The following is a 26,430-nucleotide window of genomic DNA, read 5'->3' on the forward strand; positions in this document are numbered from 1 at the left end:
TGCAACCCTAGCGTATTAACATATATATAGTATATATACCCCTTTGTTTTTTGTGTATTTTCTCGTTTTGCTTATTTGTATCATTATTTATAGGTATCTATGTAATCATTTCTTGCATTCTTGTATCCTACTCATATTTTTTTATCTTACTCATTTTTATTAGTAGATTTTTTTTTCTTTTTAAAATCATATATTCATAATTACTTATATGTTCCAAGTATGATGATTAAGCCACATACAATTACATTTTGGATGACAAGATATTGTTTACCTTGTTACAATATTGTAAGACCCAATGCCTCATTTCTGCCAGGAAAACTTAATGTATATTACAAGACGTTCCAGGCACTTATTGTTCGGGTAAACTGGAAAGAAACCAGGCTCCGTGAATAGCCCACGTGATGAGGTCAGTGGAGTCCTTTCCCCTCCCTTTAGCTTCAGGGACAGTTTTTTCCGTCAGGCACCCTCACCCCCTCCTCCCCGACTCGGCTATTGTCAATCGCCGCTCCCCAAACAGAAGCTAAGCAACGGCCTCGAGTCATTCCCCAAAGAACTGAAAGTGTGCCACTTCAACACGGAAGGTCTGCTAAATTCTTTTGACGAATTTAAATACATAATAAACAAATTAAATTTTCAGATCATAGGAATTACCGAAACGTGGCTTAAACCACATATTTCGAATGACACGGTAGCATTAGATAATTATGATATTATCCGTAATGACAGATGTGATAGGACTCGAGGAGGCGTTTGTTTATATATACACAAATCATTACAATGGAAAGTACTCTAATTGCCTATTCAAAAATATAATGACATCGAAGCCTTAGCTGTCGAGGTAACCGTACAGAAGGTGAAGGTAGGGATATTAGTCGCATACAAACCTCCTAAAGTTAAGTATACACATCTAAGCGATATTGGGGATATCGTGCAATATTTTCATTTGAATTATGCTCATTACGTTGCGATTGGTGATCTCAACGTAAATATGTTGAAACAAAATGAACCCAACACGCGATTCTTAAACGACATCATTGCCGAGGCTCACGGTAAGCAAATCATCACAAAGCCCACGAGGGTAACGCCAACGTCAAGGACTTTAATCGACGTTATCATCTGCTCTGATAACCTGAAGGTGACCCACGTCGATCAGAATATAATGTCCGGTATATCAGACCATCACCTAACATACGCCGTGTTCGGAATCAACTGCACCAAAAAATATAACAAATTGGTTCAAGTCAGAAGCTTTAAGAACTTTAACGAAAGTGAGTTTAACAAAGACGCGGGAAATATTAATTGGGACTTAATATGCAGCAAACACGACGTAAACGAAGCCGTTTTTCTCTTGAACAGCAACATTATTGCGTTGGCTGACAAACATTTTCCAGTAAAAACGTTTCGAGTAACTAGACCACCCGCCCCTTGGATATCTGCAAAAGTAAAAGAATTTTGGAAAATACGCGATTACTTTCACCTGAAGTATGTTAACACCGGAGATCAAGACGCGCTTCTCTCTTATAAATATTTTAAAAATCGTGCGAAAAAAGCCGTGAGAAACGCAAAATTCCACCATTATGACCGGGTTCTCAATGAAAAAGTTAAAAACGCTAGAGCATTTTGGCAGACATTAAAACGAGAGGGAGTTGTTACTAATAAGTTTAACCAAAAATTACCCTCAAGTGTACTCAATGCGGATGCAATAAATGACTTTTTTGTAAATTCTGCTTGTCAGCAAACAAACACGACCGAGATTGAGAAATTAATCGAGTCATATAAAACACGGCAGACAACCGGAACCTTCAAACTGAAGAAGGTTAATGAGGCTACCGTGTTGAAGGAGGTCAAAAAACTACACTCCAATGCCAAGGGTCATGATGGCATCAGTCTAAAAATGTTGAGACTCTGCATCCCGCATTGCCTAAAGAGCCTAACTCACATCATAAACTGCTCTCTTTCTCAAGGGGTATTTCCCGAAGATTGGAAAAAGGCTGTAGAGACGCCCGTACCGAAAACCACTGTTTCCCTTGATGTTAAAGATCTAAGACCAATAAGCGTACTGCCAATTATGTCTAAAGTTATAGAACGCATAGTAAAAGAACAATTAGTAGACCATCTGATGTTGCATGACCACTATTCTCCACATCAATCAGGCTTCAGGAAACAGCACAGCACGGTAACTACTTTAGTTAGCGTTGTTGATGACATAGCCAAGGGGATGGATAATGGTAAAATTTCGTTTCTGGTACTCCTTGATTACACCAAGGCATTTGACTCCATAAACCACAACCTTTTGGCAGAGAAATTGAAATCTATCGGCATAAGAAATAAGGAATTGTTATGGTTTCGGTCTTATCTAACGAACAGGCAACAATGTGTAAAATTAGTACATGAGAATAAATCGTGCATGTCTAAATGGCTTGATATCAAACAAGGAGTACCACAAGGAAGTATTCTAGGACCTATCCTATTTTCGCTATACATCAAAGATTTTAATGATGCACTAAAACACTGCAAATACCACCAGTATGCGGATGACACACAAATATATATACAAACACCATTAAGAAACAGTGCAATGGCCCTAGAAGAATTGCAACAGGACCTAAATTCAATATCTAAATGGTCTGAATGTAATGCACTCAAATTGAATTCATCCAAGTCTTACATTTTAACTTTAGGCACAACGAGTAACCTCAAAAAGTTAGAACAATTACAACTCCCCCTCCCTACACTGAATAATTCCAAAATAAAGAAAGTAGAAACAGCACGCAACCTTGGCATAATATTGGACGAGAATCTACAATGGGGTTCTCATGTCACACATATAATTAAAAACTCAATAGCCAAACTGAAATCACTTTTTCCATTAAAACATATGCTAAGCAAAGAAACGAAAACTCACCTAGTCAACACACTTGTAATGCCAAAAATTGATTATGCTTCCCCAGTTTTTATAAACATCCACAGTGCTCTAAATTACAAGATACAAAAACTTCAAAACAGTTGCATAAGATTTATACTGAATGTCAAAAGAAGAGAACACATATCCCCGTACTTACAGGAACTTAATTGGTTAAACGTTAAGAATAGGAGAACATTTTTGGCATTGTCTTTATTGTACAGGATCCTGAACAATAAGGAACCAAGATATTTATATGATCAAATTGCTCCGTACAGGAAGAAAGGAAAACAAATTAACCTTCGTCAAAAAACACACTTCACGATTCCTGTACACAGAACAACATTCTATGGGAATTCTTTCATAGTCACCGCAATAAAAGAATGGAATGACCTCCCCCCACCACTGACCTCAGGGGAGCTCCACCCTGCAACATACAAAATAAATCTAAAGAAACATCTGCTGTCCAAACAATAGTGCCTGGCTTTGTCTTTTCTGTAATGAATGGGAATGAGGTATTGGTTGTAGTTTTAGCTGTAATAATTGTATTTTAATTGTGGTATTTAACTCTGTACCTTCAGTACATTAATTGTTTACATTATAAGTAGGAATGTTTTTTTTTAAATTTCGTTTTTTTTAAATTTCGTTTTTTTTTTAATTTCTTTTTTTCTTTTTTTTTTGTATTTTTATTCTTTCTACTGCAACAAAGATTTTCAAGAAGTGGAAAGTGTCAATTGTAATATGTTTTTTTAAAGGGTTTGTTGTAAGAATGGCCCGCAAGGCCGAAACACACCCTCTCAATAAAGACGATATTATTATTATTATTATTATTATTATTATTATATCAATATTTTAGTAAAACAAAAAATTAGTAAAAAAAATATTAGCGGGATTTTGATGCTGAAAACATGCCTTGTTAAAATTTCAATTATCATTAAAAGGGAATGAATTAATACCAGCATAAGTATTTTTAAAATTAACCTGGATATATATTCTAACTTACCCAGCAATAAAAGTTATGGTTATTTTATTCCTTCTATAAATATAATATACTTATGTCTGATATTTGGATGAAATGTCTTCCGGAGTGGTTAACTCAAAATCAATCAAATAATGTGTTATAAATTAATCAGTGAAGCAAACTCGAAATTCTACACTTTTGTTTATTCTTTGAGCATTGTTGTCTTATTATTTCCTTGCTTATTTATAAAATAATTTATCCATATATAATCAAAATATATATGGTTCAAAAAATTGTTTGTTGAATGTTGTGTACTTTGTGGTTAGAGCAATGTCACAATATACCAGAGATCCGTGTTCGAGTCCTGGTCGAACCTGCATTTTTCGCTGAAAATTTCTACGTTGCTATATATTGTTGAAAATCAATACCTCTTACTGTTTTCATGATATATATTTTCAATGTTTGGGTTGTGCGACTTTTGAAACACTCTGTAGTATGCACAATTGCTAGTAGGTAGTTTCTTGGCGCCTGATTTTCAAAGCTGGCGCCTAGCTTTGAAGAAAATTTTTCGAGCACTGGTTGTAGCAATATTGAAAGTATATGGAGCTGTTACAACCCAGATGTGTATATTATTTTTGGTGTTTTATGGTAGAGTATTAATAATGAAATAGAAAAATGTAAAAGGTAAAAAAAAGGTAAAGTGCTCCCCTGTGCATAGCACTACGCCATGAAGGCGTATAGGGGTGTGGGGGTAATGCCCCACACTTTCTTGATCCGGTCGTGAGTGGGGGTGATGTGATCAGCATCATGCCCCTGACTGCCTTTACCCCCCAGGGTTTCCCCCAGGTACCCATGTTATTCGACGCTGGGTGGGCACCAGGGCCGCTTCCATCGTTAGAAAAGTTCCCGGATTTGAACCGGCCGGGGATCGAACCCGGGACCTTTAGCATGGTAGTCAGACGCATTACCGACTGAGCCACCGCGGCCACAATAGAAAAATATACAAAATGTTATAGGATTTGGGACCTCCCAAATCTCAGGGCCACCACGGAAGTTGGCATTGTTCAAAACAGCATTTCACATTCCTTTTCTTGCAGGTTACATTGTCTACATACAAAGTGGCAATTTTTATCATAACCAAATAACAGTTTATCATAATTCTCTCTTGTTTATTTTCCATTGAATTTTGACGCTGTTGTGAAACGCTCTTTCATGTAAAATAATAATCTCACTTCATGGTTTCATTCTATAATTAAACTAATAGTACACATGAACAACTCTTTATTAATATATATGAACACGAGTCTTATGTAGTTCTTTGTTTGGAATATGATTTCAGTGATTTTGGATATATTCAAGTCTGTAAAAACAATCCGTGAAGTAAAGAAAAATGAGATTAGTTTCTTAATTGAAAGCACCAGCATCCTATAAACTCGTAAAAACTGGATGTAAACAGTTAATTTATTTGGCGTGGGGCCTGAGTTGCCTCCCCTAGGGCCGGCTATGATAATATACTGCAATTACATATTTATCGGAGCCTTGTGAAATAAGCACAAAGGAAGAAAGTATTTAATTCTCCAAGTTATTTTGTGTGACGAAGGGACTATCTTTGTGTGCAAAAGAGGAAAGTTCTGCGAGGCAATATTCGTACAAATTTTGTAATAGCAGTTTATACAGCTCTAACCTTTCGCTAGAAAAGGTGAACAACTCATCTGTACGATAGTAGAAATCTTTTATAATGTGCAAGTATTCCTTGTTAAGTTTCAAGTTAGCTGTAATGCATTAGTTACGGCTTGTTAACGTCTGCGCCACTGTCAGCTGTCAACTTATGGGCTACCTGCTCCGTGCTGAAATTGGTTCAAAGGCTCTATATAGCTCGTTGGTTTTGGCGCGTTCGTACCGGGTTCAACGATAGAACATTAGTAGCAGTAATATCAATACATTAATACATGAACAACATGAGACTCTTGATGGTATACAAATGACACCTCTCAGAGCACGGGAAAAACATTAAGATTTGCAGTCTAAAACAAAACTCAGAACCTGCGTTCAACATATAGATTCAGAATCTATTACGATTATGCAGTTCATAAAAAAATGTACATAAGTGTACATGGGCAAAATGATATTCACAAAATATATCAAATCAAACTAGTTGTCGGTCAAAATAGGTGCACAATGACAAATTAAAGTAAAACATATAGACAATATCACACCCCGAGACAACAGTCTCAACAAGGGTTTAGGGTTCGAAACCCGACAATAATAAATCAAACAAATTTGTCCTCCCAGAGACCCTCAACAAGTGCCAGTGCAAAAACGAGTTGTGTACAAACGAGAGAACCGTAGGCTGTATTGCACCCCACACTAGTCCTCCACATGAACCTCACCCCAACGAGCACCAAGGTATCTCGGGACCATGCACATAACAAAAATCAATATTGAGATAATAAAACAAAATGACAAATAAGCAACAACAACTCCTCAACAAGTGCCACGGTACAACGAGTTGTGTATAGCAAGAGGACCATAAGGTGTAATGCACCTTACACGTGTCCCCCACATGAACCATACCCCAACGAGCACCAAGGAGAATCTAAGCAAAGCACATTCGACATTTATACACTTCAAATAGCAAATGAAAAATGGTTCCAAATCTGAGCCAACTGGCCCGTATTTATACTCTTTTTGTCGGCACAGATGACTAGTATCAAAATGGAAATTATATACACAAAAGTATGTAAAAACATTAATACATAATAACAAAATGCCCAAAAGACACAGCAACAGCACAAAATTATAGAGTGCATTTTGTGATTAAAACATTATTTAAATAACTCAAAACTTTACCAGAAAACTATAAAAACTAATAACGTTACGTCAGCAACAAGATTAATATATACAAGGTGGAACTGTGTACTTCAACAGTCTGACGCCACTCAAAGAATTTGAAAGTAAATAAAATATAGAAATAAATGTAGCACAAATGGAATGTAGAACGTAAATTACACAAAAAGAATACGATAAATTATCACGTGCTTAAAACTGTTCATGGGATATTTACTTTCATTTCCACCAAAAACACACACGATTCCATGGTGAACCAAACACGTCAACGTCAAAATTCTTACTTCGAGTTATGTGTTCGTGTTAATCACACACAGATACGGCACCAACACAACAGTTCGGCACAGTCACAACATGCTAGGGCAAGCTTCTCCCAACTAAAAAAGAACACTGTTCATAAGTCTGTAGTGGGAAAATGATCTTGCTCTTGATCTCGGCGCAACCGCAAGGGGGTCCCTGGAACGACATGTCAGTTTACAGTTTTAAAATTAGGAGATGTAAAAAAAAATTACCGTTCTTTTATCAATTTGGTAAATACCTACAGAGACCATTCATACACATGAATTATTTTTGTCTTTTATCCATGTTTGTTTTCACTTTGTACACAAACCTTATCAACTCAGTAACTTTTTCCCCACACTGAACATTCATGTGCACAATTTTCTAGTTTACTGCTTTAAAAATATCCACATGGACAAAATTAATACCCAATGTGAGAATCATGTCTCTATCGTTTTTTTTTGTACAATAGTTACATTAAGTCAAAATCTTGGTGGCGTGCCTTTTTGGATACTCTGTAGTTATTAATTTGTTTTTCCCATACGTGAGTTTATGTATGGCATAGTGGTAATACTGTTGTCTTGTAATCAGTGAGTACCAGGTTTTATCCTGAGTGGAGACATTTTGCATAAAGATTTGGATCCCATTTTAAAACTGTAAACCCAATCCTGATTAGACTATTTGAGCATTAAATGAACTTAAAAAGAACTTTCACATGATTGCGTTCATGTCACAAATAATGAAGCAAATGTTAACATTAAACTATTATGTGTTTCAGGACAATTAAAATCTTTGCTATTCATAATGTGTATGCAGAAGTACATGCATATATACCCCATTTAATCCTTATGATCAGAATGCTACCACAAGGGAGCTTTAGAGCCCAAAGTAACTTACAATTGTGAATACTATTGTTGGAAAATAGATTGATATTTGATTGAATGATATAAAGGAATGAGCCTCCCTCATGGAATAAAATAATGATGTCACCTTGTAATCAAAGGGTTCCAGTTCAATCCCCAATTGAGGTTCAGTTCCATTTTAAGCTGCAGGTCCAATCCCAATTAGCATATCTGAGCATAAAGTGAACTTACAGGGTGGTCCATAAGTACAGAAACACTTGTCTAGAACATTTACAGATGGTGAAAAAGGAATAAAACAGACCCGAAAATGATACAGGGAAGGGGGAACACTGGATAAGTTATGTGACCAAAACTAGCAGCCATCTTGAAATCCTCCATCTTGGAGGGAAATTGGGAAGCTGTATAAATTTAGATGTACATTGTCACAATTATAATTTCCTCACCACATTTTTTACAGGTAAGTCCAGTCATCAACGCCAGGCTTTAGTGCAGTCTGTTCGATCAAGGAGACGCATGTATGACATAGATGATATGTTGGAATCAGATGATGAAGCTGAAGATGAAGATGATGATATATTTACACCTCGCAGAAAGACTTCACGAAGATCTCGGATCCAGAGAGTCCATTCGTCTGTGCTATCAGAAAGGGAGCTGAGGAGGACGTCAGGTCGAATGTGTGCAAAGCCATCAGACATGAATGATAATGATTTTCATGAATCTCCTAAGGAAACTATTGTGAATGGGCATCTAGAGGAGAAGCATGATGAAGAAGCTGACAATAATGAAGGTTAGAATTTGACATCTTATGAATTTATTTAACTTTTGTTCTGTTATTTGAATTATTTCCAGGAATATGTATTTTTTCTAAGTTGTTGTTGGGTTGGGTTGTTTGTGTTTTTTTTACTGATGAGCAGGGAACGGATTTATATGTAGTAAAAATGTGCTAAATATGTAAACACATATTTAAGTTATTCTCACCAAAATATTGAGTTAAATATGGACTTAAAATTGTAAAAAAAAACAAAAAAAAACAACTCCCCAATAGCGCAGTGGTAGCGTTGTTGCCTTGTAATCAAGGGGTCCTGTTTTCGATACCCCGTGGAGGTACATAGTGGTTCGGATCCCACTTTACACTGTAGGTCCAGTCCCGATTAGCACTGTGAATAAAGTGGACTTAAAAAACCAAATCAATGAATCAAAAATGGTAAAAAAATACCATTTTAAATTCAAAATCAAAAATAAATATGTATTTACATATAAATCCGTTCCCTGCTGATGAGCAAAGAAAGACATCAGTCTGCAATTGTCTTAACATGCCATGTAAGCCAGCCTCCGTGGTCGAGTGGTTAGGACATAACGCCAGGATGCCAGGGGTTCCGGATTCGAATCCCAGCCTGGGGCATGGATGTTTGTGATTGTCCATTCATCAATTTCATCATTTTGAATTAATTTTTTTTGGGTGCGTCAGCTATTTTGCACCCGTCACACTATACGGTGTCCAGCCCCTTATCATATCAAAAATAAAAGCGTGTCTGAAAACTAAAATTTCCTTACCTTGGTTAAAAGCTGAGGCTAAAAAGGGTGCTCAGCACAAATAAGAACAAAATGCAGGACGACACAGAATTATACTGGCCATGTGGCCAGTCGCCAGAGCCTCGCTAGTCTGCGGTCGAGGGTGTACTACGTGGAAGTGATCAATTTCATCATGTCATCACTCATCCCCATCTTTGCAAATTAGCCAAAAGTGGCACAAAAGGCGAATCAATCAACCATGCCATCTGAGAATGAAGTTAGGCTATCATAGGCCCTATATACAGTGGAACCTCAAATTTACGAAGCATATCCGGATAGAAAGGTTACAGCCCATATATGCTGAAAAGTGATGTTGTCTCACGGGCGTTCGACATTGTTACCTGGAGTCTAGTTCGATTAACACATACTGACAATGGTTGCGCCGGTTCAGAATCCTGCCAAATGTGAAGTGCGCTCCGTCATACGATTTCTCTATGCAAAAGGCTAGTGCTTGAGTAGATTTGAAAACTTGATACTGGCACTCGGCACCACAATTAATGCTGCTGCATATTAACAAATAATCTTGCAACGATTTCGACGGGCTATTCAGAACAAACACAGGGGAATGTTGACAAGAGGTGTCCGCCTGCTTCATGAGAATGCTCGGGCTCACACTGCGAATGTCACCAAGATGCTTCTCGAAGGATTCAAGTGGGAAGTTTTGGGCCATTCTCCATACATCCCTGACCTTGTGCCCAGTGACTTCCACTTGTTTCTTCACCTTTAGAAACATGTTGCAGGTCAACACTTCCAGGATGATGAAGAGATCAAGAGTGAAGTTGAAATGTGGTTCCAGCAGCAGGCGGCAGAATTTTATGACTGTGGAATACAGAAACTAGTACCTAGACTTAACAAGTGTTTGGACAATGCCGGAAATTATGTGGAAAAATAACTCATGTAACACTAAATAATCTGTAGTGGACGCATTGTCAAATACATTTTTTTGAATGAATACCAGCAGTTCTAACCTTTCTTTCCAGACATGCCTCGTACTTTTCTGGGTTTTACTTTTCCCCCATATTCAGTCTGCTTTATACATAACTCAGTTCTGCTTAATTCTATTTTATAAGTAAATTACTGTAGGTCCAGGCAAAATATAATTTAAGAACATAACGTAATGCATTTATATGTAATTTAGTGTTATGCACACAGCAGGATAGGCAGGCATGGGGGCAGTCGATCTTTAGTTTCAAGAAAGACTAGTGCAGTGCGGCGGTGTCACAGAGAGGGAGAGGAGAAGTGGCATGTGGCATGAAATCAGAGGCGAAAGATTTGCTGCACTTGTTTCTCACATGAGATGCATTTTCTTTTGTACATAATCACAATATGAAAGTACACATGTTTGGCTGTTCCTTCAGTTAATGTTTTCAGTTGCTATTGGTCGGTCATGGAGGACAAAAAATGCTTCTTACCTGGTTTCAACAAAAATGTGCTGCAGCTCTGTTAGTGGCGACATGTTGAAAACAAAAGTGATAGATAGATAGAATACCCTGTATTATATCTTGTTTTTGAAAATAGATTATAATTACAGTATTTTAATAATGATATGACATGGTATCTAAATTTGATTTGTACGTAATTCTCAGTTATATGTAGGGAGCGGAAGTTGATGTCCTAAAAAATGGGAAAAAATGACCATTAAATTTGCTAGTTTCAGGTTAAAAATTTAAATGAAAAGGAAATTAAACAAAATGCAATCTTCTTTCAAAAAATAAATTTAAAAAAAGGCACCAAATGATACCACATTACAAAATGAAAAATTTCCCTGCGGGTTTCACCATCTGGCCAGGGTATTTCCAACCTCTCCTTATCTGTTCTTAAATCTGAGTTTGCCCCACACCTGGTGGTTTCCCCCAACACAACAAAGACTGTCACCAGTTCAGCATTTCTTTTGCTCGTAAATTGCAATCCTGCGAGATATATATACAGGGTTCCCACACACCTGGAAAACCTGGAAATCTCAGGGAATTTGAAAAAAATACAAATCTCAGGGAAAATCTTGTAATTGATTAATGGTTCCCTAAGAAGCAAAACTGAGGGATTATAATATGCTCCTGTCTGTGGATAATCCAGGCTGTTGTAGCATATTTCTCTTTCAGCAAGGAACTCATATCTATTTGTTTGTCTGTTTCTTGTTTTTAAATGTGATTCCAGGGCTGGTGACCAAGTGTATACCCTCATAGATTTTGCACTTTTTAAAATTTAATTAGCCGATTTGGATCTTTTACATGACGTAAAATATATTTCAAGATGTGGAAAATGCATAATAAAGTTAGCCAGTGTTCATCTGATTTCCCTTATTAGGGAGTAGTTTTAAGTTTTTTCTTCCTTCTTTTTTTACAAAATAGTAAAAAAAAATGGAGTGTCCTGTTTAGGGAAATATTTATTTTCTGCCATCTTTTATGTACAATATTGTTGATTCTGTATTTACTGCATTTAGAACATAATTTTAAATATTTACTTACTAGTGCCATATATGAATTATGTATTGTTCATAAATACTTGTACATATTTTAAGTTTTTGATCATGTTCAACTATTGTTATAGTCAGTGCTCGAAAAATCTTCTTTAGAGCTAGGTGCCAGCTCTGAATATCAGGTTCCAGGAAACAACCTACTTCCAATTATGCATACTATGGTGTTTCAAAAGTCGCGCAACCCAAACTTTGAAAATGTATATCTTGAAAACCGTAAGAGATATTTACACCGGTTTTCCTGCATTATAAAGCCTCATCCATTTGAAATATTTTTCAATGCTAAAAAATTATCAGTTTACGCCACACAGAAAATTAGATAAATAAATAACTGGCGAAAGACAGTGTTAAAATTTTTCCAGAAATGCATTTTTGAGTGAGAAAAATATGTAAGAAATTATCAAAGGATCATAATTGGATGTCTGATGCCATGTCAATCTGTCATTTGCGACCAATATTGATCATGTGCAGCATTTGATTGATTTTTGACTGGCGATTTTATGGTTTGAGTGGTAACATTTTTGGGACATATCCTCCGTAAATGGCAACACTAGCAGGTCGAAATTTTGTCAACAGACACACACAACATGTGCTTAAATATTGGCCATACTCCATGACACGGGATAGGTGGTACAACAGCCTCAGGCTGAACCTCGCCCACAGAAATAAAGAATGAAGAATCTTCAAAATTTTGTACATAATAGCAAATGATCACAGTCGCCAGGCGGAAAATTTTAGTCGCCACGGCGACCTGGCAACCGGGATTTTTCGAGCCCTGGTTATAGTCATGACATGACATGTGAATTTTTACATGCCTATCACATGGCAATGCATATGTGGAAAGTGAGTTTTCTGTAAATAAGCAGGTTTTAATAGAAAACTTGAAAGAAGGGTCTGTTGTTGCTATTCGGCAAGTTTATGATGCAGTGAAAGTGGTAGGAGGAGTGCCAAATGTAGAAGTAAGCAAAGATATGATCCAGAGTGTTAAAGGTGCATGTATTAGATACGAAGAAGCATTGCAGAAGATGAGAAAGAAATGTGATCACAAAGAAGACAAAAGGAAAGAAATGAAACGTAAAGCAAGTGAGATCAGTGCTTTACAAGCCAAACAAGATAAGATGCAAGAAGAAGCAAAGGCTATTGCAGAACAATTAAAAAAAAAATAAGAAATTAAGAAACTCTACTTCTGAGAATTTGCTGTATCCGACATTAAGTACATTTCTTGTTTTATATTGCAGTCTCAGTAACTTATTATTCCTTTTTAAATCGGTACTAATAATTGTCACTTCATTTTTATATGTTTTAAAAATTCCAATAATTTGTTTGTGTTAACTATTATTGTATGCATTACAGATTAATTGATATTGTATCCATTTATAAACATGTATGAAAAAGTGTGAAAATATTTCAATGTTCTATGTCAGATATGTTAGAAATTGTTTCAGAGTTCTAGAAAACTGGTCATCTTTGTTCTTAATTACATGCAAAGAAGTGTAATTTTATTTTATTATTGAACTAGTTTTCTTATTTGCATCAGAAAACAACAGTAATAAGGAAGGTGAGAATGGTATAGCTATGAGGGGAAATGGAGGAGGCCATTGTAAAATTATAGTAGTCATTTACTGTGCATTCAATACTCTGGAAAAAATATGAGGATTCTGGAAAACTCAGGGAAATCTCAGGGAAAATGGATTTGGAGTTTGCGTGGGAACCCTGTATATGTTCACCTTGGTGAAATGACTCGAGAATATTACCAAAATGAAAGAAGTGACAAAATATGATGAAACAATAATATTGCGAAAACTGACGGAAAAATGCTGAAAATCAGGGAAAATGACCTAAAACCTGAAAATTGGCAAAAAAATGCAAAAAATGCACTTTAAAATGACCTTTTTTGGGTTCTAGACAAAGTGTAATATTGTGTATATTTAATGGGCATTGTGTTAGAGATGTCAGAAGAAAGATGACATTTCATCAACTTCCGCTCACTAGTTATATGTATTATTTTCTCTTCACCTTGACATGTACATAACTCAGGTTCAACTGTAGTATTTGCCCAAATTTTGAATTTTCTTAAATTTTAAGGTTTTGCACTCTATCTATTGTCTTCCTCTGGAGTAACTATTCAATTTATAAAAATATGTGGGAGGATTGAAAAAGAATCAAGGAGATGATGGATGACCTGTTAGTAGCCTCTTAAGTAACATAATGTAGAACATACAATGCCATTTTATTCCAATGCTCTTGTGGTCTTGCTGATTACATCCATATCTTACCATCCACGTTCATCCATCATATATGTTATTTTCAAGAGTTATTGTGTAACCTTTTTTTGTTTGTAGTCCCAATATATTTTCATTGTTCTTGATTACTTTAAGGAATTAGTACAGGGAGGTTATTTCAGTCGTTTACCGCGAGAGCGTCGGCCGCTTGGCGGCCCCTTCATGCTACAGGTCCCGGCAAATTGTGTTACAGGAAGTCCGTAACAGAAACTGCTTGTTTTGTAACGTTTCCACTTTTCACAATTACAGTTACAATTACAATTGAAATAAGCACGTTCCTTGTTGCAAGGATGCTGGAAAAGGTGTCCTCCCAAATACAAATATTTCTGGCACCTTTTTTCTGACATCTAATCTTAAACGTCGCTACTTTATCCTCAGTTGACAGAAGGAAAAGCCAGTATCTCGGCGCATAAAGCAAACCGAAAGCGTAAAATGATATTTAAAAGTAATAATAATGATGATCACTAACCTCCTGTGTTATAAGAGATGTTGAAAATGACCTCCTGTGTTATAAGAGATGTTGAAAATGACCTCCTTCAACAGCAATACAACACGTTTCTTAGGTTCAAGAGATCCTGTCTCTCGTAATTGCCTGACCACTTTTCTGCAAGAGTTCGTTTTCACGTAATTATCGTACATAAACTAATGAATGAATAACAGTTAACACACAATAAAGCACTAGCACTGAATAGCACATCAACTTAATAACACAGTATAAACAACACGCGTTCTGATAAACGCAAACAGAAGTGAACATGAGCATACACTCACTACGTCTGGTAGCTTACAGTGTTGCTAACCATTTTTCGGCAGTATCCCTACAGACGTATTCAAAATGTCCCTACAACTGACCAAATATCCCTACGCCAAGTAAAGCGACTAAAAAAACAACACCTCATGAGCATGCAAAACAGAAGATAAAATATATACATTTACTTACCAAATCTTTCTGCTCGGTGCTTCCACAATTAATGAAGGAGCGAATTTACAATACAGGACCCCTCCCCGATTTTTGTAATATTTCGCATACTCACTAATTGAGGCCTCCTAATCACAAATTTGGGGTTCACGTGTAGAAATTGCAAAATAAGTTAAATTGAGTGGTCCGCGATTGCTCATTATTTACCGGAAGATTTTGTGTTTCCAATACTTAAGAAACGAAATATACATTCCTGATATTACTACGATCCCAAATTTTAACTATGTTTGCCTATCCTATCCTAACCTAACCTAACCTAACCTAACCATGAATGGTTCGTGGAGCTATCCTACAATGGTTTATGGGGCTACCTGTGCATGGTTTTTCAACCAAATTTTAACTATGTTTGCCTTGCCTAACCTAAGTTAACCTAACCTTACCGAGAATGGTCAGTGAGGCTATCTGTGAATGGTTTTGCGCTAATTGTGATTACGAACTGATAAAAAAATCTTATTTTCATAGCACTGTAATGGCAAACATTCATCATTGAAGATGCCATTTTCGTATCCTGCAATTTTACGATCGATGCACGATCCACCTGTAATCAAATCAGTTCACATTCCACATGTTGTTCTACATCTTGATTGTCACTGTCACATGTAAGCACCTTCTTTTGGCAATATACCGAAATCCATAAGTTTAAATTAGGGCACGGCCATCCCCCTGCACACTCCTCCTAACAATCTGTACAACATTAACAACTTTTTTACTGTTCTCTTCCGCCATTCTTACACGATCCATTCTCTCCAAGTATGAAATCAACAGTGTGTCTACACTGTAGGCAGCGTAACTAATTGTGAATGTCAATTGTTCATATCAACAAATATGCCTACCATACTTGTATATGGAGAATTATTGCGAGAAATGAAAAGCTTATTTTACAACTTCTATACATTAATGAACAATTTTTTCACCTCACCCCAACATGTTAACTTGAGATAAATCATCACGACTAATTATTTCGTGAGTATAAGACGTAACATAGAAATTACAGAAGGGTCCAGTATTGTAAATTCTGGCCTTAATGAATAACGTTGAGTCGTTTACTGTTGATTATGTTATTTGAAGTAATACATGCTGCTGCTGTGAAGAGATAGATGTTGGTTGGTGATATATATGCTGTATTTCCTGCAGTCTTTAACAATTCTGGTCCCATTTTATTTCTCTTTTTTGTTTTTGTATCACTTAACATTGAAAATATTCTTTCCATTTCCACGTTAGAAAGTGGCGATGTTAGCACTATTTTTGCGAGTGGAAATTTTTTCAAAAAAGAACTTGCCTTGAAAGTTCTTTGTAACCCATAACATGTTCCAAAATTCGGATTGAGATTTTTTAGTTAGTTCTTTTTTTTTTTTCAGATAAACTAATCCATTCATTTCAAACCGAGCACGAAGAAAGTGCAACTGAATGTCGAGTAAGCTTTGCACCTTTGCACAATAAAATGTTATTTTCCAAGATTGAAGATTTTCTTGTCTTCCCTCCCCTCCTCCTTCTGGTTGCACTGAGCTTTCTCCTTTAACTCATCTGGCAAGATAAAATCTTCCATTTTTGTGCAGAAAATTGAAGGTTGCTCATGAAACTTAACTAACTTACTTTCCACATGCTTTTTTATCAGTTCCACCCATTTCATACCAATTCCCCCTTCGTTTTTGTTTTTCTGTCTCCTGTTTATGCATATGTGCTTTTCTGCTACTTTTCTCTCTTCTCCTTCATTTGTACTTTCTTGATCTTGTGCCCATTTGTCTACATATGCTCACTCAATGCTGTTTTTGGATCTTCCTCTTTAATGTCTCTCCTATATTCTTTAATTCTTTTGTTGATGCTTCTCCCTGCCTGTCCTATGTACTTGCTTGTACATCCACCACATTCTACTTCATATACCCCTGCCATTGCCAATTAATCACTCTCCTTCTCTCCTTTGTATTCATTAAACCATTTCTCAATGCTCTTTGGTGGCTTGAAAGCTGTTCTTAGTCCATACTATGCATAGATGGTTCTTATCTTTTTCTCCATGATGTATATACAGTAAACTCTCATTTATCCGTACTTCTGCATATGCTTATTTGTAGGTATAACTTTGTGTTAATATTAAAGGTACTTTTAATGAAATCTGAAAATCCTAATTTTTGGTACATAATACCGAACTGTTATGGGGAGGGATTGTATATTTTTATCAGGTCCCCCACCAGAGATATCTACCTGTGAAAGGTGCACTTTTTTCACTTTTCTAACTTTTTAATAATTTATAGAAAAAAAGGGGGCATGTCTAATGGTTGAAACTTGGTGAATGAGCACATCTATATCAGAGCTCTTTATCCAGTAAAGCTCAACTTCCTGACCATTTCCCTTCTGGCAAATATTATCTGCTAAAATCGGGACTTTTAGCTTCAACGACCTACTTTTTCAAACGTAAATTTCATCCTTTCATAATTTATATATAGAACAATGGCTAATACACAGTCTTGTAGCTTTCAGTTTGCTGATCGTTTTGGTTTTTGTTCCACATCGATAGGATAATTAGGGGCTGAGATATTTCAGATTCGGTAACCCCTTACAACACCACCAAATGGCAGATCTTTGAAAACAAATATGGCTGCCACTCAAAACCTACAGCCACTAATATTAAAATAATGACTGTTTTCATCTAACAACATGGTAAAGTAACTGCACAGAAAAAATTAGATTTTTTAAAAATTGTCGAGTAACAAGGATTGGACCACTTGACATGGATTGTCCCCTAAGCCATTGCAAGAACAGAAATTGAAATTCAAACCAAAGCCATTGTAAGAACTGAATTTGAAATTCAAATATCGATGTGATTTTTCTTTCTTTAGTGTTTATGTTTTAATTGGCTGTTGCCTGTTGATGTATAATATGCCCTTTCTTAAGTGATCTACAAGGTAATTCAAGGCTGGAAAGAGGCCAAGATAGCATCTTTTTGTATGGAGAAAAAATATAGTATTAATACAAGAAAACATTGGTAAGTTTTCTTTCACTGAAGCATCTGTTCATTTAACCTTCGATGAACAGAACATTGTACACTGGAAATCATCTATGGATGCGATCTTTTGTGTCAATATTTAGTTCAATGGGGGAAATGCATAATCCCATGGGTTTCTTTGGTATTCATATCAATTAGGGTGTGTTCTAGTACAAACGTTCCTGATTTGATGCGTGTGTTCTGGTAGGTCGGTGTTGGGTTGCATTTTTTGACATCGGATCAAGTGGTGCTGAATTCTTTCATTTATAGATCGGTTTGATCTTCCAATTAAATGGGCCTTTCACTGTCACTGCATTATACATACCCAGGTTATCCAATGGATCAAGGAAGTATTGTTTGTGACTGCAATCACTTTCAGGAATGCTTCTGTCATATTCATCACAAATGCAGCATGGCCAGCATTTCTTTTGGTGGCTATGTGCCAACTATGCATTGTTGGATCCTGTTGGGAAGAACCATCTTTTTTGTTGTGTTTTTCCATGTTTGTCTGAATTGATTTATCTTGCAATGGAATTGCAAAAACAGAAAAAAAGAAAATGTCCCTTTCACATAGCAATTGCAATACTTGCATATACAAATTTGATTTTCTGTGCTATAACAAGCTTTCACTATCAAACTCACATGTGTGATCTTCCAAACTTTAGAGGCATGTTTAATAAACAATGGCTTGAACAAGTGACAGATATAGTTAAACACAGGCATATACAGGGTGGGGCACGAAATATCATCCATTGAAACTGGCGTATACTTTTCATACTGTTGTGTGTTGGAGTACTATATTTTCGTACAACGTGGCTTGGTTCATGCATGGTTCAACAAATGGGAGCCCGTAACGATATAACGCATAGGCACCCTGCCCCACCCTGGTTTGTGCAACATGCCAGACAAGGGAAGATGACACTACAGTAGAAGGTTAAAACAGTTGTTACCTTCCACAGTTATAGGCAAGTGGACTTTCCCATTGAAACCCAATAGTTTATGCAAGACGGGGCTCGGCTGAATACAGCGAACATTGTCATAGATTTCCTGCACTATCAGTTTGGTCTTCGTGTCATGTCCAATCGTTTTCCAGAACTTTTTCTCGGCGGAACAATGTGGCCCCCCACACAGCCCCATTATTAACCCATGTGACTACTTCTTTGGTTGGGTCTACCTAAAGAAGAAGCTGTGCCTACATAGAGCTGCAACTATAGAGCAAGTGCAAGCCAACATCATTACCTTTTTCAAGGGATTGGGAGGGAATTTGTGTTGCTGAGTTGTCAATAACGTGAGTCCGTCTGGAAGAGGTTCTACGACAAGAAAATGGACATATTGAACATATGCTGCTTACTGGCCAGCTCTCCACATTGTAGTATGTGTACTACGTATTTTGTATGATAAACAATGTTCAATTCATTTTCAATCAATCACTAGTCATAGCCTCAATTTATTACGGCATTCTGCGCCTTCTGCCGGACCCTTCTCTCTAGAAGAAAAAGCACTAAGAAACAAACGTAGCCTTATCAGCTGAGCATGTTGAATGCTTGACTCTCATTCTTCTGAGATTGATTACCTGCCTGAACGTAGCTCTTTCATTATTTGTCCCTCCATAAAATTATTTTCATAATTTATTCTCATTATTTCAAATAACTTAACATGTTCTCTGCCAGAGTGGTTTCACCAATATTTCCTCCTGCACCAAAGTGCTTGTAGGTTTTATTTCGCAAATCTGAAAATTTCACTTTTTTCCCTCTAAAAATAAATAAAACAAAACACTTTTATGTGCACTCGACTCCGCATACCTTATGTGTAGGAAACAGATTGTGAGGTGCAGCACCTTTCCAAAAATGTGGATGGCTGTTTTTATATTGATCGTTTGAGATATGTATTTTAGGACATAAAATGAACACACTTTGTAGCACCTTTTTGCATCTTTTCATGGGATTAGCGCATTTATCCCCTTTTTACCTCCTCTTTGATGCTTCAGGACCTTTTTTTCCCTTTTCTTTCATGTTTTGTTAAAAGAATTGGACATAAAAGTAAATGATTTTCACTCTTCTTGAGCAGCTACATAAATTCCTACAGTCTCGATTTGTAGAGCAGAACATAATATATGGTATAATATAATAATTGCAGCCCCAATAGTTCCCAAGAGAATGTAGGAAAACCCACGAGAGAAAACACAAACTTCAACAAAACCTATTCGGCAGACCACAGTTCTCTATGCGGTCCGCACACACTATATACAGAAGGCACAGAAGAAGAGAACATTGAATAAAGGCATTTTATCAGCACCTTTTCTTGCACCCTTTTGAAAATATTTTCAGAACCTTTTTTCCCCTTCCCTGCCATAATTTTGCACCTTAAAATCCTTTCCCTACTTATATGCATCATTGTTACACTCATGACCGACGGCGCACTGGGAAATCAAAATGCCAGCCACATGTTTTGCTCATAATGACCAACATGGCGTGATTGGTGTGCGCCAGTTTGTCATTATGACCGATGTGGCAGAGAATGTGTTAATCAGATAGATAAAATAAGGGGAAAAAACAAAACAAGTACAATCGTATATAGATTAGTTGAAAAAATCTACATTTGAAAGCAAAATAAAGTAATTAATGAACTCTGCTGTTTGCATTTAAATAAGGCTAGAGTTTTGCTTTCATAATTTTGTTGCTTAGAGTTGGTACTATGGTACTGCATTTGAATTAAGTATCCAATGTAACATCCATGCTTTGCTTTTAAAAATATGTTATAAATTTTAGGTGTGCGAAGAAGTACAAGACAGAGGAAGCTGATATACGATAACTTCAACACGAGTTGGATTTTGGGAACTCAAACATTACGTGGGTATCCTATGTTTGAGCAGCCACCACAGAAGAAACTCCAGAGGATTGAAGATGACGATATGGAAGAAGAAAGGGAAGACGACGACCCTCAGAAGAAAAAGGCCAGTTTAACTATAGAGCCTATTGTAGATGATGTAAGTTTCAATGTAATTTAAGATTTGCAGCTCTTATGAATGATCCATTTGCTATACTGGCACATAGAATGAAGATTGCTGCAGAAGTAAAGACACATTTCTTAAACAAACACACATGCACACACATACACACTGTCTCACTCACCTCTCACTCTCTCTCATACACTTTATTTGATGAATGCCTTCAGAAGCAGCAGAGAAGGTTAGAATTTAGGTAAAGGTAAGTTTGTAATGTCTGTCATATGGTTATAGATGAGTGCTAACAGTATGGTTACTCACCGGGAATTCCGGTTGAATTATTGACTCTGGGAATTATGCCTGAATTCTACGTGACTTTTTTCTGTAGATGTTAAAAATTGCAACTTGCAACTTTTATTAATCCAAATCCCATTCAATTTATACTAGGGATGGGACCGATTAATCGGTACTCTATCGGCCGATATAGGCATATCGGTGTATCGGTTTATCGGTAAAATTACCGATTATTTTACCGATCCAATATATCGATAAATATCTGATAGTTTAGTGCAAAATTCTGCCATTTTTTTGTAATTTTTATGGATAATCTCCATGCCCTAAACAAGTAAATGTCTAAATATGCAAGTTCTCTTGCACTGTAGTCACTTTCAAACACATTTTTTAAGGAGATCAATGAACCTTTCAGGTTTTTCCAGGACCATTTCTAATTTTATATCGGATCGGTAGAATATCGGGTATCGGTATCGGTAAATTTTATATCGGTACTTTATTGGTATCGGCCAAAATTTCATATCGTCCCATCCCTAATTTATACATATTTATTAATGCCCTGCGGCAAGTTCTTCACAGTTAAGTTTTTTTTATAGAGGAAAGAAAAGAAAAGAAAAAGCTGCGTGGAAAATAAAACTGAATTATCTCAATCTGTTTGCTTTGTTAGTGTCCTTTGCAGACAGGTGGAAGATTATTGAAAGATATGATATCTTGAAGTTGATAGGTACATTTGTGTTTGAAATTCTCATGCAATTAACAATTTTTCGTACAATAATGTATCCCGTAACATTTGTGATTTGTGTTTGTAGATGTATTTCGAGTCCGCACCTTAAATTAACTATTTTAAATCTACATATTGTTTAATTGAATTCAAGCATGTGACATCGATGCTTTCCCGTATTCAACAGTGAGAACTTAGGTGACAGCTTTCAAAGAGGGACTGGGAGCATTGTCGAAGTCACTGATGAAACAACGCATGTAGCACGTTCTGTGTGGGGAAGTACACCAACATGAGCAATATGAAAATAAATTCCTAGAAAACCACTTATGGCCTTCAGTTCGCCAGAAAAGAGCACGATTTTTGAAAATGTTTACAGGTTAAGGAAGAACTGTCTCAGGTCTGCAAGAGAAGTTTTAGTCTTGGAACTGAAGGTAGAGAAGTTTTATACGTTTCTTTCGACAAAAGTGAGAAGAATTTGTCCCTTAAAGCATTTTGTTTTTCTATGCACTTTGTTTCCATGTTTCATGTAACGCTAGTCCTGTGCTTGTTCACCAGATTAAATAAGTAAACTAAACCTAACATAAACTGAACATAGAACATTTTTTTAAGTTTTAGTGCTTCAGTGAGACAGAGTGACTCTTCACTCTGGAAATTTTGCCTTTTTCACAGATTCTGCCTTCAAATGTGAGAAGTTTGTTATGTACATTTCTATGAATTATTTTTTCTTTATCTCTGTCTTCTGTAATTTTATTTTTGTTGATGATTAATTTAAAATGTCCCGTTCTTATACTTGTCCATACCTTTGTGGCCGAAGTTAACATACGAGAAAGACTTATGATTGGACCCTCGATTGTTGAATTTTTTTATACATATTATGTTCAGTGGTAATTTTGGGTAGAAAAAATGTTTCTTCCATATACTTGAACAAAGTAAATTCAGCAATGCAGTGGCTATGCATAATTACAGGAACAATGATCGTAGACTAAAGCATTTTAATGTGTACAATGGGATGCATAAGTATAACCAAGCAAATTGTCCATCATCATGCTTATTCTCTTTGTTTTATGCAAGGAGAGCTTCAAGAATTGCAGCAGAACACCACACACACTGCTGATAACTTCTGCACCAGTATATCTAAAGATTCAGTCCTTAAAAACACTTAGAATGCAAGAAAAAAGGTAATGAAAATAGACATATGAACAATTTGCCAATCAATACTAATGCATCTCTACAAAATTGAGGTATAAACGTTTCCTTTCATTTCTCGTACAGGGTTTTCAAGACATGTACTCACGAGTAAAACGACCCAGGCGAAGCACACGGCAGATTATATTTTCTTCGCAGGAAATGGCTGAAAGATCAAGGAAACATGCAGGTATGCTTGCACCACTTACTAGTATGTAATTATGTTCACAGATTTTGACCTACATCAGGGTGTCTACCAGTCGAGAAAAAGTCAAGAAATTTTGCTATTTTTCACATTATAGTGAATTTACTTTGTTATATACCTATACTAGGATTTGTTAAAATTGAATATTTGGGAATCTAAAATTATATAGAGTTGTGGTTAAGATTTGTTCACTTTGTTTCTTAAGAATTACATTCTTGCATGCGTGAAGTTTTGTAAAAATATTAAATAAAGTAATGTGGCCATTACTCCAGGATGAAGTCTGAAGCATTAATTTTTACATGCATTAATTACACAGGCCTGCGAAATTGAAGTTGTTGAAAAATACAAGAGACGTGTACGCTGAGTTTTATGTTATTGGGTGTGCTGATTTCGAAAATGACCTCCATTTTTTTCCATCACGTCAGGATTTTTTGTACAATCGATATCGATATTTTTGCTAAAATCCTATGTAAAAAGGAATTTTCGCGAACAATTTTGCATGCACTATCTGGCAACAGTGGTTTTGATCCATTTAAATCTATGTAAAATTGATGCTTGGTGATGCAAATTGATTTATTAGCAATTGATTTTATTTTGTATAAGTTTAAATGGAAGAAAACCACTGTTGCCAGATCGCACGAGCCACCTCTGATCGAGAGAAAAACACAAAGTTCCCTTGCGTTTACACTTTTAACATCCCATTATGGTGAAGTTTCTAGAAAAAAAGCACCAACATATTATGTTCATTTGTGTTTGTTAAGGTAACGTACATAAAATAGACGATTGACCACGAGGAGCAATGTATGTGTACATGAACGTTTGACACAAACTGTAAACTGAACAAACAACAAAACCAAACACAAACAAAGTTTATATTTACGTACGTACCCTTTTGCCTTTGAAACTTCTTTTTGACGTTCTTCTTTTATGTGCAATCTCAGGCCTCTCTCGTGTTAACATCCAATAGTAGTGGGCGAGCATGTTCTTGTTCCATTGTCCTTGATATTTGCACTCCATATCTTTAATATCTTGGTGGAACCTTTCACCCTGTTCTTCGCTGACTGCTCCTAAATTTTCGGGGAAATAGTCCACATGTGAGTGAAGGAAATGTAGTTTGACACTCATGGAGCAACCCAACGCTTGAAATTTGTCCAGCATATTCATAACAATTGCTTTATAGTCAGGATCCTTGTAATTCCCCAGAAATTTACTGACCACATCTTTGAAGGCAACCCAAGCTTCTTTCTCCGTTGTTGTCATGCTAGTCTCAAAGTCTTTATCCTTCATGAGCTTGCGGATATCTGGACCAACAAAGATTCCCTCTGTCAACTTGGTTGCAGATAAACCTGGAAACTTTTTGCACAGGTATTTGAAACAATTGCCATCTTTTGGAATAGCCTTGACAAATTGCTTCATTACACCTAATTTGATATGCAACGGGGGTAACAATACTTTTTTGGGTCAACTAAGCTGTTCCGAATCACATTCTTGGTGCCTGGTTCAAGATTTTGTCTTAGCCATTCTTTCTTGACCCAATGTTGAGTCTTTGCACGGCTGTCCCACTCACAAATGAAACATGGGAACTTTGTATATTCGTCTTGTTGACCAAGTAGCATGGAGATAACTTTCAAATCACCGCAAATGGTCCAACCGTGGTCGGCATATTTTATTTTGTTGAGGACGAGACCCAGGTTTTCATAGCGTTCTTGTAAATGTACCGAGTGTGCAACTGGTACAGATGCATACTGGCTTCCGTGATGAAGAAGGACAGCTTTCAGGCTCCTTGTCGATAAATTTATAAACAGCCTCCATTCATCTTTATCGTAGGTGATATTAATTTTGCTCATCAATCCGGGAACATCAGAACAATAGACCAGGTTCTCCGCTTCCTCAAAGTACTGAACTAAGTCCTTTTCTCGATTCCTGTACCAATAAATGTTTTTCTTTCAATCCGGAGCCCAACAATTCAGCTGCCTCTTTCGAAAGGCCCAGATCTCTAGTCAGATCATTAAGTTCAACCTGAGAGAAGGGCTGAGGTGAATCGTCTCCAGAGGGCTTATATTCGGTATCGGAGCCTTGACCGTCTGGATGTTCCGAGTCTGGAGACTCTGAAGAGATGACTGGTAATTCAGTTGGAGGCAAAGGCACTGGCACATCAGGTCCATGAGGAACGGGGCATATGGCCGATAGAATGTTCTCAGGATAAGAGATTAGCTTGTGATTTTTTTGGTTATACCCACGGACATGGCAGGCACAAAAGTAACAATCATCACAGTGGTTTCTCGGCTCCCTCCATGTCATAGGAATTCCAAAGCGTAAAGCAGTGTTCTTTCCGTTGAACAATAAGCGTAGATCATTGAGACACTGCACACACACTTTATGAGGAGCCCACAATTTGTCCTGGTCTCAGAGTTTCATGCCAAAATACGCAAGATAAAGTTTTCTTACATAGTTTGTAATGGTCAGGCAGGGAGGAAAGCTATTCCACGCCGAAACAACATATTTATGGTAAATGTTCATACAAATCCACGTACAATTAAATTTTTCAAGAAAACGTGACGTGATAGACAGTTTTCTTTATTTTTTTTGAACTCAGCACGACAAAATACATAAAGTTCACCTATCACTTCCCTTGTATTTTTTTCATCGCAGGCCTGTGTTATTAAAGCAATGCTAAATCTCTTTTTAAAGTAGAGCTTCAGTTTTTCTTTGTAGGGTTTTTTCATTGAATAAAGGTATCATCTATTTTCTTAATTTTGCAATTATACCTATGCGTAAGTAGGGGGCGATTAAATAAATGTTAAGAAAAAGGGGATTTTTTTTTTGATTTGTTACTTTGGTAGACACCCTGTATATTTTTTTCCAGTGTATTCTGTAGACATGTGGTTTGTAGTAGACCAACTGGTTGAGTAACAAAACTTCAAAACTTGTGCTTAAACATATTTT

At 36.5% G+C, this 26,430-nt stretch overlaps 1 protein-coding gene across 2 annotated transcripts in view; it reads left to right on the forward strand.

Annotated features, from left to right (window-relative positions):
• Positions 1-26,430, forward strand: part of LOC145980291 (ATPase family AAA domain-containing protein 2-like) — a 189,775-nt gene that overhangs the window by 10,450 nt on the left and 152,895 nt on the right. The window contains exons 4-6 of one of the 2 annotated variants that reach the window (XM_083113305.1): positions 8,310-8,639; positions 20,907-21,124; positions 23,367-23,469. In XM_083113305.1, coding sequence (XP_082969431.1) covers positions 8,310-8,639; positions 20,907-21,124; positions 23,367-23,469 — 651 coding nt within the window. The remainder of the gene's footprint in view (positions 1-8,309; positions 8,640-20,906; positions 21,125-23,366; positions 23,470-26,430) is intronic. The other variant, XM_083113306.1, reaches the window with a different exon arrangement.

This window comes from Lepisma saccharinum, chromosome 27 (assembly GCF_977018435.1).
Source record: "Lepisma saccharinum chromosome 27, izLepSacc3.1, whole genome shotgun sequence".
Classification (NCBI taxonomy): domain Eukaryota; kingdom Metazoa; phylum Arthropoda; class Insecta; order Zygentoma; family Lepismatidae; genus Lepisma; species Lepisma saccharinum.